Raw genomic sequence first — 13,328 nt, 5'->3', positions numbered from 1 at the left:
GGCAGCTAGGTAGCGCAGTGGATAGAGCACCAGCCCTAGAGCCAGGAGGACCTGAGTTCAAATCCTGCTTCAGACACTTGACACTTACTAGCTGTGTGAGCCTAGGCAAGTCACATAACCCCAATTGCCTCCCCCTCGCAAAACAAAACAAAACAAAACAAAAAACCAAATCCAGCCCTGACAGGTGCTCATTTGTGGACTGCTGAAGGTCTATTGGTTCATGACTACAGGAAATTTTGGTATTCAAGAGAACAATATTGGGTCAGCTTATAGTTAAGAAAGCAACCAAGAGAAGTTGATTAAGATAGTCTTGTTCAAGATTTTGTGTTTGAATTCTATTAAAGTCATAGGACATAGACAGAGGAGTCATTAACCAGTCCTTTCAAGGCTCCTCTCAAGGGTCACCTCCCTCAAGAGGGAGGTCTTTCATGATTTCCCCAGTTGTTAATGCTTTTCTTAGCTCCCGAAATCACTTTGTTTTTATTTGGCATATGGCTTATATTTATTTATCTGTCAACTCACTGTATTCTTCTCCCCCCTCCAATAATGTGAGGTATGTGATGGAGTGTTTGTGTCCCAGTACCTAACACAGTATCTGGCACATAGTAGGCACTTAATTATGGGTGTTAATTGATTGATAGAATGCAGCGTCATTTAAGACCCCAAACCTCTGAGGCAAAATCAAATTAATCTGAGAAGCCGTTTTTCATTTGGAGTGGACTTTGTGACTCTTGAGATTTGGAAGCTTAGGGCCATAGCGTCCCTATCTCCAGTTGTAGCTGGAATAAGGAAACATGGCATTGGAAAGCCAGGTTAGCCCCTGTGATCTTAGCTTGTTGGTTAATTCAGTAGAGCTTTCCTTCCTAGGGAAGAAAGCAACCAGGAATTCTAGGATGTCTAAACTCTTCATCAGTAAAAGTGCATAGGAGGGGATAGGAAAGAGAGCACAAAATTAATTTTATTTCATTGAAGTTGTTTATTTCTTCTCTTATGTTCAGACAGAGAGACCTAATAAACATTTATTAAATTCCTACTATGTGCCGGCACTGTGCTGAGTGCTAGGGATAAAGATGCTTATTTTAAAGTGTTTACAGTCAGAGAGGAAAGAAAATTGGCTTTTGGAGCTCAGGAATTCATATGATTTTCTTTATCAGCATCGTATATCAACCTGAAGAATATTTCTTTACCAAGTCAGTAAGGTGCCATTGGGGAAAATAAGTCCTTTGATTCACTGAGCTTTGGTAAAGTTTAACTTTTAAGAAACAAGTTTAGAAAAATCAAATTTCCATGCAATATTAAATTGTAGGGGCACGGACTATTATTAATCAAAGAGATGGCTATGTGTAAGCCATTTAGAGCAATTGTTTGCCTGCTAGCTGGACAAACATTTATCTTATTAAAAACTTTTTGAAAAGGAGGTGCAGTGCTATACAATTCAGTTAACATTTATTAAGCAAGTACAATGGACAGAGCACTGGGGAAGGTCCTGGGGATGACCACAACAATGATAATGGCATTTATATAGCACTTTAAGGTTTGCAAACCACTTTACAAGTATCTCATTTTATCCTTGCAACATTATTATTCCCATTTTATAGTGGAGGAAACTGAGGCAGGCTTAGAGGTTAAGTGACTTGCCCAGGTTCACATGAACTTGGGTCCTCTTGACACCAGGTTAGGCTCTGGCCGCTCACTGTGCCATGTCTAGGATTCAGCGACAGAAGGAAAAACAGGCCCTTCCTACAAGGACCTTACATTCTCTTGGTGAGAAAAAACCAGCTTGTTCACAAGACAGTGGGAGGAAGGAGCGAACACTAGTAATGAGGGCAATCAGAAAGGCTTCTTGGCAGAGGAGGCACCAAAGCTGAGCCTTGAAGGAAGTTAAGATTCTCAGAGGCAGAGACGAGGAGGAAGCACATTGCAGGGAGGTGGGGCAGCCTACTCCAGGGACGTAGGGTGGGAGGAGAGGGAGAGAGAGTGTGCCCGAGGGAGTCATGAAATGAGGCTGCAAAGACAGGCTGAGGTGAGATGGTAGAGGAATGTAAGGACCGAGCCCGGGAGATTTTATTACAGCTTTGAGAGCTGGCCCATCAAGTCTCCCAGGTGGCCAACTACTCCTTCAGTTTTTCCATCCTGCGGTTCGAGAGGATTTCCTCTTACTGTGACCTTACTGGACACTAGCGCAGTGGGTCTGCCTTCCTCCCTGCCCAGGCTCCTTCACATAAAGTCGGGGGGCTGAAGGACTCCTCACCCACTCCTCGGCCTTCTCTTCAGGCTAGGTCATCCTGGCTCCTCATCTGTAAAATGGGAATAGTCCTCCCAAGGTTGTTGTGAGGGTAAAATGAGACAGTGCCTGGCGCATGGTGGGCACTGTATGAATGTTAGCTGTTATTCTTGTGAGTTTCCTTGTAGGTCTTATTTCCAGGCTCTTCAGACATCATCAGAGATGGACTCAGTGGAGATCCATTCTATTAAATGAGAAAAGCCTTCCTGCTGGATGCTGGTCATGAGTACAGTATCTGGCACACAGCTGGCACTTAATAAATACTTGTTGCTCAATGATAAAGAGTACAGTACTTGGCACTTCGTAGATTCTTGGGGCAGGTAGGTGTACAGTGGATAGAGTGTCGTGCTTGGAGTTAGAAAGACTCATCTTCCTGAGTTCAAATCCAGCCTTAGATACTTACTTGCTATGTGACCCTAGGCAAGTCACTTAACCCTGTTTGCCTCAGTTTCCTCATCTGTAAAATGAACTGGAGAAGGGAATGGCAAACCACTTCAGTATCTCTGCCAAGAAAACCCCAAATGGGGCCTTGAAGAGTGAAATGTGACTGAAATGACTGGACAGTAACAACAAACTTCTTAATTAATTGTTGATCAGTGATGATGATGATGATGGATATGACAACCCAGTACCACAGTAGACACTTACTAAATGCTTGTTGATCAGTGATGATGATGATTATAAGTATCTGTACCTGGCAGCTATGAGGCAGTTAATAAGTTCTGTTTGATTTGTGTTGATGAGCACAGTACCTGGCACACAGCCAGTGCTTAATAAATGCTTGTTGATTGATGGTGGTGATATCAATCAACTGATATTAATTAATCAATAAACAATAAACAATGATCAATGCACATTTATTTAAGCACTTAGCATGTGCTGATAATGTGGATTTCAAATGAGGAACTGGATTTCAAGGAAGAAAAATTCACAATTCATAGATTTCCGAAGTACTTTATGGAATTTAAGTAATCTTGCCACTTTTAAAGAGAAAAGCTAGGGTATTGGAGCAAAACTAGACATCTTTTTTTTCTTAATCAGAAAGGAAAGAAGTATACAGCGTTCCATGCTCCAAGTGTGTCTGTCTGGAGGTCCAGTGTTACTGTTGGCATAAAGTTTCTCTCAAGCAGTTGCATTTTTGATCAACATTTGTTGTGTTACCAAAGATTAGTCACTGAGCCAATAACAAGCTATCCTTGACATGTCGAGTTTTTATTACCGTCTTTGGCTTCTGAACATCTAATATGAAGTGATCTATAACTGAGGAGACTGAATGTCAGCTCAGTAAAGTGACGTGCTTTGTGAGGAGGAAGGCAGACTGCTTCGATGTCAGCCGGAGAGGATTACAACAGATATCACCGGTCTTGATGGCACTAACCCAATCTGAAAAGCTGTAGACAAATCTGAATTTATGCTTTATCATCAGGCTGCCAGATGGGTTCAGGCAGCTATATGTAAAAATTCATGGTCTGTTACTCAGTAATTGATGTTTGGGAGGAAGCTATCATATGGGGGTTTACTGTGTTCGTCTCTGAATGTTAGGTGAGCATCTTTAGCTTGTAAAAGGTTTTGTATTGTTATGTTTAGCTATCATGACTTTTACAACTATGCGACAATGGACAGACAATTACCTGGAGAAGAATAAGAACAATATGAAGATGTTACTTTTGCTTCACACGTAATTACTGAAAATCATAATTATGTATATAAATATATAGCAAGAGATACAGATGATTACAGGCTCCATTTTGTATATTTACAGCCCTCCAGATAATAACCAAAATCAGCATTTTAGCATTTTACCCAATTTCTTGGTAGAACATCCTTTCTGTAGAATGGAAAGGCTTCAAGTACAGGAGTAATAATGGACTCTATCCCCTTGAGGATCACCCCTTGCTGAGTTAGCAGTGCTTTAGAACCCATTTCACTCCCAAGAAGCAAAAGGTACTACAGCTATGACTAGCTGTCATAGAAAGAAAGAATTCAATTCTGTTCAACAAACATTTATTACTATATGTTAGGTTGGACAAGTGGGAGTTGGGTCTAGGATTAATCGGGATGGGGAAGACTGCCTTCAGGAAATTGTATGGCCCCTCTAATGACCCCAAACTCCCCGCAGAAGCAAATCCCCCCCTCTTATTATTTTTTAAAAATAAAATGTTATTGATATGTTTTGGTTTTATGGAATCTACATTTCATAAAATCTCCTTCCTTCCTCTCTGAGTGTCAGAGAGCTATCTCTCATAGCAAAGAATAAAAGAGAGGGTTCTTTAAATAAAGGAATAGAAATAATAAACCAATTAAGAAGCGATAAACAATAAAACAATAAAGAAACAACAAAAGAAATGGGTTCTTCAAAACTAATTGACATAATGAAAAAGTCTGCCATTATATGTGGTGTTCCATAATCGTAAATACCTCACCCTATCTTACCTCCACCAAGAAGCAGGAAGGGAGGAGGTGAAAAGCCCATTTTTTTAATACCAGCATTGTGCTGGGATTGTTGTTTAACTATGAACCATGGAAGAAGGGAAATCTGAAGTCTCTGAAGAATTATAAAAGTATCCTGCAAAAGGCAGTGGAGAGGCAGATTTTTGGATACGAGTAGGCTTTAACACTTAACATAAGAACTTCTAAGATGAATAACAGTAATGTATGAGTGATAAAGAAAACATACTTCTCCTAGGGCCAAAGCTAGGTAACAGGATGATAGCTAGGGTCTTCCCTGGCATTCTTAAAGTTCCAGGAGAAATGGAAGAAGGTGTCTTAGCACATTGGTTGGAACCCCAGTAGTGAGCTTACAGAAGGGAATGGACAGAAGTTACTCATGGTGTAGGTAGGGGTCAGGATGTGATCTGAAGAGGCAGTGGGAACTTCTACCTAAATGAGGTCCCAGATCCATTTGCATAGATGCAAATTGCCCTGCCAGATACTGGGGGCACAAAGATAAAAATGCAATATAGCCACACCCCAAGCCACGCCTATTCCACTTTATAAGGAGTTTCATTTAATATCCCTGCTTTGGTTTATGAGGAGTTTCTTTGAATTTATTAGGACTGATTTGCATTTGGTAGCCTCAATAACAGCTGAACCCCCGATTGAGAGCCAACCGACAATCTTCACCATTGTCTACTTGGCTCCTGTTGTGTTAAGTTCTCCTTTCATTATCCAATGGTTCTATATCAGAAGCAGATGTGGTTTTATTGACACTAAAGAAGATGAGGTCTATCACCAAGCAGGCTGTCTGTAGGGTGATGAGTTTTTGGTAACAGCAGCTCAACAAGGGCCATCTATCTACTAAAGTGTGGTTGGACTTGTGATCTTTCTCAGTGGAGGGAGTGACTGGGCTGGTAAAATCACAGATCTTTGAGGAATTGGTTGACTTCTTTTTTCTAGCATGACTCTTTAAACTAATTTCAGATTATTGGGAGTTTCACCAGGGAGGCTTTGTAATGTTTCTGCCATTCTTTGCAATTAGCACAGTCTCTTTGGCAAACAGGAGCATTTGGAAAACCTCAACATGAATAGAGAATCCATTATCCATCTCTTTGGACTTTGTAGGGGACATCCCGTGTAGAAAAATGATTTCCCCTTCTCTTCCTGTGGAATTTCTGAACTTAGAGTCATAGGATCTGGTTTAGAACCCTGGCTCTGCTTCCGATGTGATTCCGTGACTTGGTTGCCTCATCTGTAATAGGGCAATGGAGAGAATAAGGTAGGCGGAGAAGATGGACCAGATGACTTTTGGTTTTCGATTTAAGATCCTCATGAGAGCAGCCAGAGTTAATGCTATTTTATTTCCTGTACATTCCCCCAGCACTTAGCACAGTGCCTGGTACATGGTAGGCACTTAATAAATGCTTGTTGACTTGACAGTCACATGCCAGGATCTCTTACAAAATGTCTCGTTCTTCTGTTATCTTTTTCAGTAGAGACTGAGAGTTTGATGGAAGTGGGTTCTGCTGACATTAGGTAGAGAATCCAACTTGCATTGGTTTAGAAGTAGATTTGCCTTACCTATAGCACAGAATCTCGGGGCAAGATTATAATTTAAAAATTATCTGCCCCCATGCTTTGTAGGCCTATCATCTTAATCTGCTTTAAAATTAACTTTTGAAAAAATTGTCTTTCTAAATTACATTGATTGTCTTAGAGTCACCTTTGACTCTGCCATAGTTCTTGGCTTGTATGGCTAATAAAAATCAATTTTGGTAGGGTTCTTGGAAATAAGCTCTCTCTCTTCAGTTCTTGGATTTTTTCTGTTTGTACTGTAGTTCATCATTTTATAGACTAAGACACAGTATATAATAATAGAACATTGGTAATAGTGGGGCCTGGCTGGCCATAATCGGCCAGGATTGAGACTCTGGCTACTTAGTATCTATTCTAGACATGAACCAACTGTGGGCTGGTAAAGAATTGAATACCAGAGAAAAAGACAGAGTTGAAATGCTCACATATGATAAATTAGGCAGCTGGATAAATTAGCTAAGGTAGAGTGGAACAAGCGGGCAAGGTTTAGCCTCTGGGAGAGTCTGCAAGAAGTCTTTACCTGTGACCCTGAATGTGAGCTCTGATCTTAAAACAGAAGTTGTTTGTTTTCTGCTCCCAATTTTTTTTTCTTCTATGATTAATATTTTATTTTTCCAGTTACATGTAAAAACAATTTTTAACGTTCATTTTAAAAAAATTGAGTTCAAGATTCTCTACTTCTTCTTCCCCCTGAGGCAGTAAGTAATTTGATATAGATTATACATGAGCGTTCATGCAAAACATATTTCCATATTAATCATATTGTGAAAGAAAACACAGACCAAAGAAACTCCACCAAAATAAAGTGAAAAATAGTATGTTTTGATCTGCATTCAGACTCCATCAGTTCTTTCTCTGGAGGTGGATAGCATTTTTCATTGCAAGTCCCTTGGAATTGTCTTGGATCATTGTATTTCTGAGAATAGCTAAGTCATTCACAGTTGATCATCATACAGTATTGCTATTACTGTGTACAATGTTCTCCTGGTTCTGCTGTCTTCACTTTGCATCAGTTCGTATAAGTCTTTGCAAGTTTTTCTGAAATCATCCTGCTCATCATTTCTTATTAGCACGATATTATTCCATTACAATCATATACCACAACTTGTTCAGCCATTCCCCAGTTGATGGGCATCCCACAAATTCCAATTCTTTGCCACCACAAAAACTGCTATATTTTTGTCCAAATGGTTTTTTTCCCCTTTTCTTTGGTCTCTTTGGGATAGAGACCTAGCAGTGGTATTACTGAGTCAAAGGGTATACACAGTTTTATTGCCCTTTGGGCATAGATCCAAATTGCTCTCCAGAATAATTACATCAGTTCAAAATTCCACCAATAGTTCTACCTCTAATTTAGGCATCTCCTGAAAATCCCTTGGTCTACAGGTGTGGGGTTGTGCCGGTGATCCTTGCCTCTCTTTTGTGTAGGATTGGAAGCACTGGAATGGCCAGCACATTTTACAGTGTGATAGATACTGATTCCATGCTCTTAGCCATCCTATCCTATTCTCTTCTCTCCTTCACTGCAGAAAGGTTTTGAAGGAAATATCTGTTGGAGACCTGAAGCCCAATGAAACAGTTCAGGCAAACTTGGAAGCACAGCTCCTCTCTAAACTTGACCACCCAGCCATCGTCAAGTTTCATGCCAGCTTTGTGGAACGAGATAATTTCTGCATCATCACCGAGTACTGTGAGGTAAGGCTTTGAGCTAATTCTGCAGTCTGATGAGGGCATTTCTTCTCTGTTGGAAACCAGACTGGAATCACCCTGCTGGAGAAAGCTCCTGAAACAAAGCCATCTTGAAAACATGAATGTCAAACTCTGGGGTGGATTTGAATACTTGGGGTCTCTTGTTCTGCAGCTTAGAGAAGTCACCTCTAGGAAGCTAACGAGTTCCAAAGGAGGGTTCTTTTCATCTTTTTGTTCCCTAAAACCACATACTATTTGGAGAGAATCATTGCAGCTGAATGTTAGGAGAATGCCTTAGGAAAGTAATTTGTGGGTTTTTTTTTTTAAACCCAAACAATTCCCACAGTAATTTCATGTGAATTTGAATTCAGTGATATGGAATAATGAGCATATAGCACTTGTGGTGCCCTCTTCTCACATATAGGGCTCCCAGAATAACTACTGTGGGATCAAGATGCTTTTAAAATTAAAAAAAAAATTAATGTTAATGGACCTCTAATGATATTTACTTTTCCCCTAGCCAGCCAGAGGACTCAGATAGTTCAAACCCTAACCCATGAGTAGCTAGTAGGATTTGCTCCCCACCTCCTTCTGCTCCCCGTTAACCTAAGGGACACTCTCACACAAATGTGAACTTGCACAGGGATCGTGTGTGAAGGGCCCACACGTGGGAAATGTGTGGAGACCCACCTCCTATCTCTGATTATGCAGAGCTCCTAAGGTCTTCTGGTGATTCCTAACGCTGCTCTTCTTAGATTGAGGTATCTCAGCTGCCTTGCTCTTCTGGGTTCACTGGGCGTGGTGTCTCCGCTCATCACAACTCATCACATTACTCTGATGGTTCATTGAACCTGCTTTAATGCAGCGTCTCTTCTGAGCCTTCCTCTTGCCACCGTCTTCTGGGCAAGCCATCTCAGTTTCAGTCAGCTAGGGTATTACGGCTAAAACTTTTCCTTAGTAAAGTCAGGCCAGCAAGCAAGGAGTCCCAGCCACCGCTGTCAGTCGACAAAGAGCAGATAGAGTAACCTCAGGAGAAGATTAGATATTTTCTTTTCTAACTCTATGGGAGCTCAAAACCCGCTGTTAAAGAGAACTATTTAACTGAGCTCTCCACACTCTTTTTATACTCTCACTATCCCCGATGGCTTGGTTGCAAAGGATGCATGCTAAGTGTTCTCCATCCATTTAGCCTAAATTCTGATCTTTATTATGCATATCTGTCAGTTTGATGCAAAATATAGCTTTTGTACTATATTTTGCCCAGCAAAAACCTTAGTTTTCCTTCAGATAAGTTACCCATTTTCATCCTACAGGAACATTGCTCATTTAACACCTCTGTGCCTTCTTTTATCTATCTATGAAGTGGAAATGCCCATGCCTTCCATACTGAATATTTGATAATGGTTTTCAAACATTTGTTAACTGAGCCTAAAAATTCTCTCCCCAAGCAATGAATCATTATTGGTTTCATGGTCCTTTTAGGGTCTACTGGGGCAGGAAGAGTGAAGACGATGTCCAATGTGGAGGGGGCTTGGTGTGAAAGTGGTCAGGAATTAGCATGTAGGTCTGGTTCCAGAGTATTGTTTTTTTTTTTTTTAAGAAAAAAAAGAAAAAAATAGGGGTTCATTTCTTTATTTTAAACACAAACAATTCCTAAAATATTGTCAAGTGAGTTTGGGTTTAGTGCTATAGGCTATTGGGTGTATAATACCTCTGGTTCCATAGCCAGTTAACATAATAATTCACAGGCATTCAGTGGTATTAACTCACTGGGTGAATTTTGCCCTTAGTGCCAATTCCATGTGTTTTTTCACCCTGGCAGACTAGGGAACAGGACAGGAGAAGGGAAAGGCTGCAAAGGGACTAGATTTGGGCAAAAGGAATCTGTTAGATCATCCTAGTTCAAAAATATTACCTCCATACATTCCACTAACATAGATTTATTTGGGTTACAAGGTGCTGGATCATTTAAAATGCAGATCTCCCCCTTTCCTCCCCTCCATTAAACCTCATTCATGCTTTATGGAGAAATTACTTTAATTAAATAAAAACTTATCTGAGTTCCAGTTTTCAGTTTGCCTGGGGCCTGGCTTTCACCAATGCCTGATTTGATGCAGAGACTAGTTTGAAAGGCTGAAAATATGAGATTCTTCTAGTTCAGGCCTGTCCTCCTAGCCTCAAGGTAATCCGTTTAGGGTCATCAGTTCTGCCCAGGGTCTTCCTCATCTAATTACTATCCCTCTTCTCTTTGGAAGAGGGAAAAGAAATAAAACCAAGAAGAAGAGGGGGAAAAAAAGAGAAAGCCTGGCTATGTGAACTCCTTCCTCCTCTCCTTTCCTTTTCTCTTCCTGTCTTTTCAGAGTTCTGAGGGTTTTCTCTTCGTAGAAAGTTTAGAATACTTCCTTAGGAATACGGAGGGGCCACTGTAAAAATGTCTGTTTCTTCCTCCAAGGGAAATCATGAAGGTCAGCTGATTAATCAGTCAGTCAATCAATAGTATTTATCGAGTGCCTGCTCTGGGGATATAAATACAAAGGATGAGACAGTTATTACTCACGAGGAATCTACCTTCTGACTGAAGATTTTAACTTTTCTTTGTGTCATGGACCCCTCTGGCAGTCAGGGAAGCCTGTGGACTCCTCAGAATTATGTTCTTAAATTCACAAAATAAAACACATAGGATTACCAAGGAAGCCAGTTATATTGAAGTACGGTTATAAAAGTATTTTAAAAAACAAGTTCACAGACCCTAGGGTAAAACCCCCTGTTTTAATGGGGGTTTTAATGTTTTAAGTGATGGAGTTACATGTGTTGAAAGCATATTGAGCTTTGAGTAGTTATGTTAAATCCAGAGTCATAGTCATGTTTCTGCTATTATTAGTTTTGAATGCTTACTTATATCAGTAGTAATCAATAAATTGAATGCTTATTAGTACCACTAGTTATAATAACTAACCACATGGCCCACGGTATGTGAACAGTACTTTTGCCTCTTCGTTAACCTGTCTCCCCAACCCAAGGGTAAAGGGTGACATCAGTCACACATGGAAAGTTACTAAAGAAACCCAGGGAACTCTGGGACTCCTGGCGTGGAAACCAGACGATCATGGCAGCCTCAGCTGGCTCCATTTGGCCTCTGTCCTGTTCATATCTAGGCCTTCTGCCTGAGGCTGAGACTCTTGTGACCAAGTACGCTCTTCGGGAAATACCAGTTCTTCCTGTATCCAAACTACGGGAAAATCAAAGCTCTGCTGGTCTCCTCTCGTTAAAAGCAAAGGCAATCTTTAACGCCATTGTACCGGTTTATAATCAGGCCCATATCAGACATCTCATTGTGTGACCTTGGGCAAGTCACCTACTCCTCTGTGCCTCAGTTCAGTCACCTGTAAAATGAAGAGGTTGAACCTGATGGACTGCAAGTTCCCTCCGAGCTCTGGATCTGTGATCCTATGATTATATAAGATTTGCACAGGTTCTGTGCCTCAGTTTCCTCATCTGTAAACTGGGGTTGGGCTCGGTAGCTTCTAAGGTCCCTGCTAGCTCTAAATCTGTGATCCCAAGATCTTGTGACCTGCCAAAGCTTGCATTCCACGGTCTCAGTCTTTGAGCTGTGTTTGGGGTCACCTCTCTACCAGAAGGAGGTCTCAGAGCGGGACTTCAGAGGTATGAATACAATATAACTCTCAAGGGCTGCTGTTCCTTATGAGTTTCTCATTTTTCTTTTCCTTCCTTTCTTTCTTTCTTTTTTCTTTCCTTCCTTCCTTCTTTGTTTCTTTCTCCCTTTCTTCCTTTCTTCTCACTGTGCTAGACTATGGATACATTATTATCATTATTATTATTAATTACTACTACTGTTAGATATAGTCCCTACCCTCAAGGCGCTTACGTTTATATTTGTAGACAAGTATAAAATGTGCCAGACACACAAGGTAGCATATTAAAAACTGAGAAAGAAGAGATCACTTTCATATGGTCAGGGAAACCTTTAGAGAAGAGAAAATGGGTGAAGTAAAAGATTTCGTGAGGAAAGATGGTAGAAAGAGCATTTGACTTGAAATTAAAAGAATTGGGTCTGAATCCTTACTCTGTGATTTACTAGGCATGTCATCTTGACCAAGTCACTTAATTTCCTTTTTTCCCACTTAATAATATTTTATTTTTTCCAATTACACGTAAATACAGTTTTCAACATTTTGAGTTCCAAATGTTTTTCTCCCTCCTTCACCTCCCCTTCCCTAAGACAGCAAGCAATCTGATATAGGCTATACATGTACAATCATGTTAAACATATTTTCGCATTAGTCATGTTGTGAAAGAAGAATCAGAACAAAAGGGAAAAACCATGAGAAAGAAAAAGAGAAAATAGTATGCTTTGATCTGCATTCAGACTCCATAGTTCTTTCTCTGAATGTGGATAGCATTTTCCATCATGAGTCTTTTGGTTTTGTCTTAGATCATTGTATTGCTGAGAAGAGCTAAGTCCATCATAGCTGATCATTGCATAATGTGGCTGTTACTGTGTACAATGTTCTCCTGGTCCTGCTCACTTCACTCAGCATTAGTTCATGTTAAGTCTTTCCAGGTTTTTCTGAAATCTGTCTGCTCATCATTTCTTATAGAACAATAGTAATTCTGTTACATTCACATACTGCAACTTGTTCAGCCATTCCCCAATTGATGGACATCCCCTCAATTTCAATATTTTTGTACATGTGGGTCCTTTTCCCTTTTTTGTGATCTGTTTGGGATATAGCCCTAGTAGTGGTATTGACGGATCAAAGGGTATGCACAGTCTTATAGCCCTTTGGGCATAGTTCTAAATTGCTCTCTAGAATGGTTAGATCAATTCACAACTCTACCAACAATGCATTAGTGTCCCAATTTTCCCATATCTTCTCCAGCATTTATCATTTTCCTTTTCTGTCATATTAGCCAATCTGATGGGTGGGCATTTCTCTTTCTTTAACATCTCTAATTTGCCATCTGTTTCTGAGACAAATGATGACCAATATTACTGCTATCACACTTTGTAACAGCTTGAGTTTTCCAAAAAACATTCCCTGTTTTAAAATACTTCTTAATGGCTTCAGTGAAAAAAAAGACACACCTTTCCCTCTGTGTGTTAATTTAAAAATGATGGGTAGTTTCAACATGGATTGACCTGTTCTCTCAGACAGGAGATGGGTTGCCATGGCAGCAGGAGCTAGAAGGGCAAATGGCGCATCTGTAGATTCCCAGGGCTCTGCTGAGAGTCTAAGCTGCTGGGACCAATACAAAGGACATCATACACGTGCATATCTTAGTCCCTTGTTGTTGCCAGGTG

At 40.4% G+C, this 13,328-nt stretch overlaps 1 protein-coding gene across 3 annotated transcripts in view; it reads left to right on the top strand.

Annotated features, from left to right (window-relative positions):
* Positions 1 to 13,328, top strand: part of NEK11 (NIMA related kinase 11) — a 272,217-nt gene that overhangs the window by 52,816 nt on the left and 206,073 nt on the right. For all 3 annotated transcript variants that reach the window (XM_027872170.1, XM_027872168.1, XM_027872169.1), the window contains exon 3: positions 7,846 to 8,011. In XM_027872170.1, coding sequence (XP_027727971.1) covers positions 7,846 to 8,011 — 166 coding nt within the window. The remainder of the gene's footprint in view (positions 1 to 7,845; positions 8,012 to 13,328) is intronic.

This window comes from Vombatus ursinus, unplaced genomic scaffold (assembly GCF_900497805.2).
Source record: "Vombatus ursinus unplaced genomic scaffold, bare-nosed wombat genome assembly UNPS02014799.1, whole genome shotgun sequence".
NCBI classification, from domain to species: domain Eukaryota; kingdom Metazoa; phylum Chordata; class Mammalia; order Diprotodontia; family Vombatidae; genus Vombatus; species Vombatus ursinus.
The sequence above is the reverse complement of the archived record's forward strand: the minus strand, read 5'-3'. Positions and strand labels throughout refer to the sequence as shown.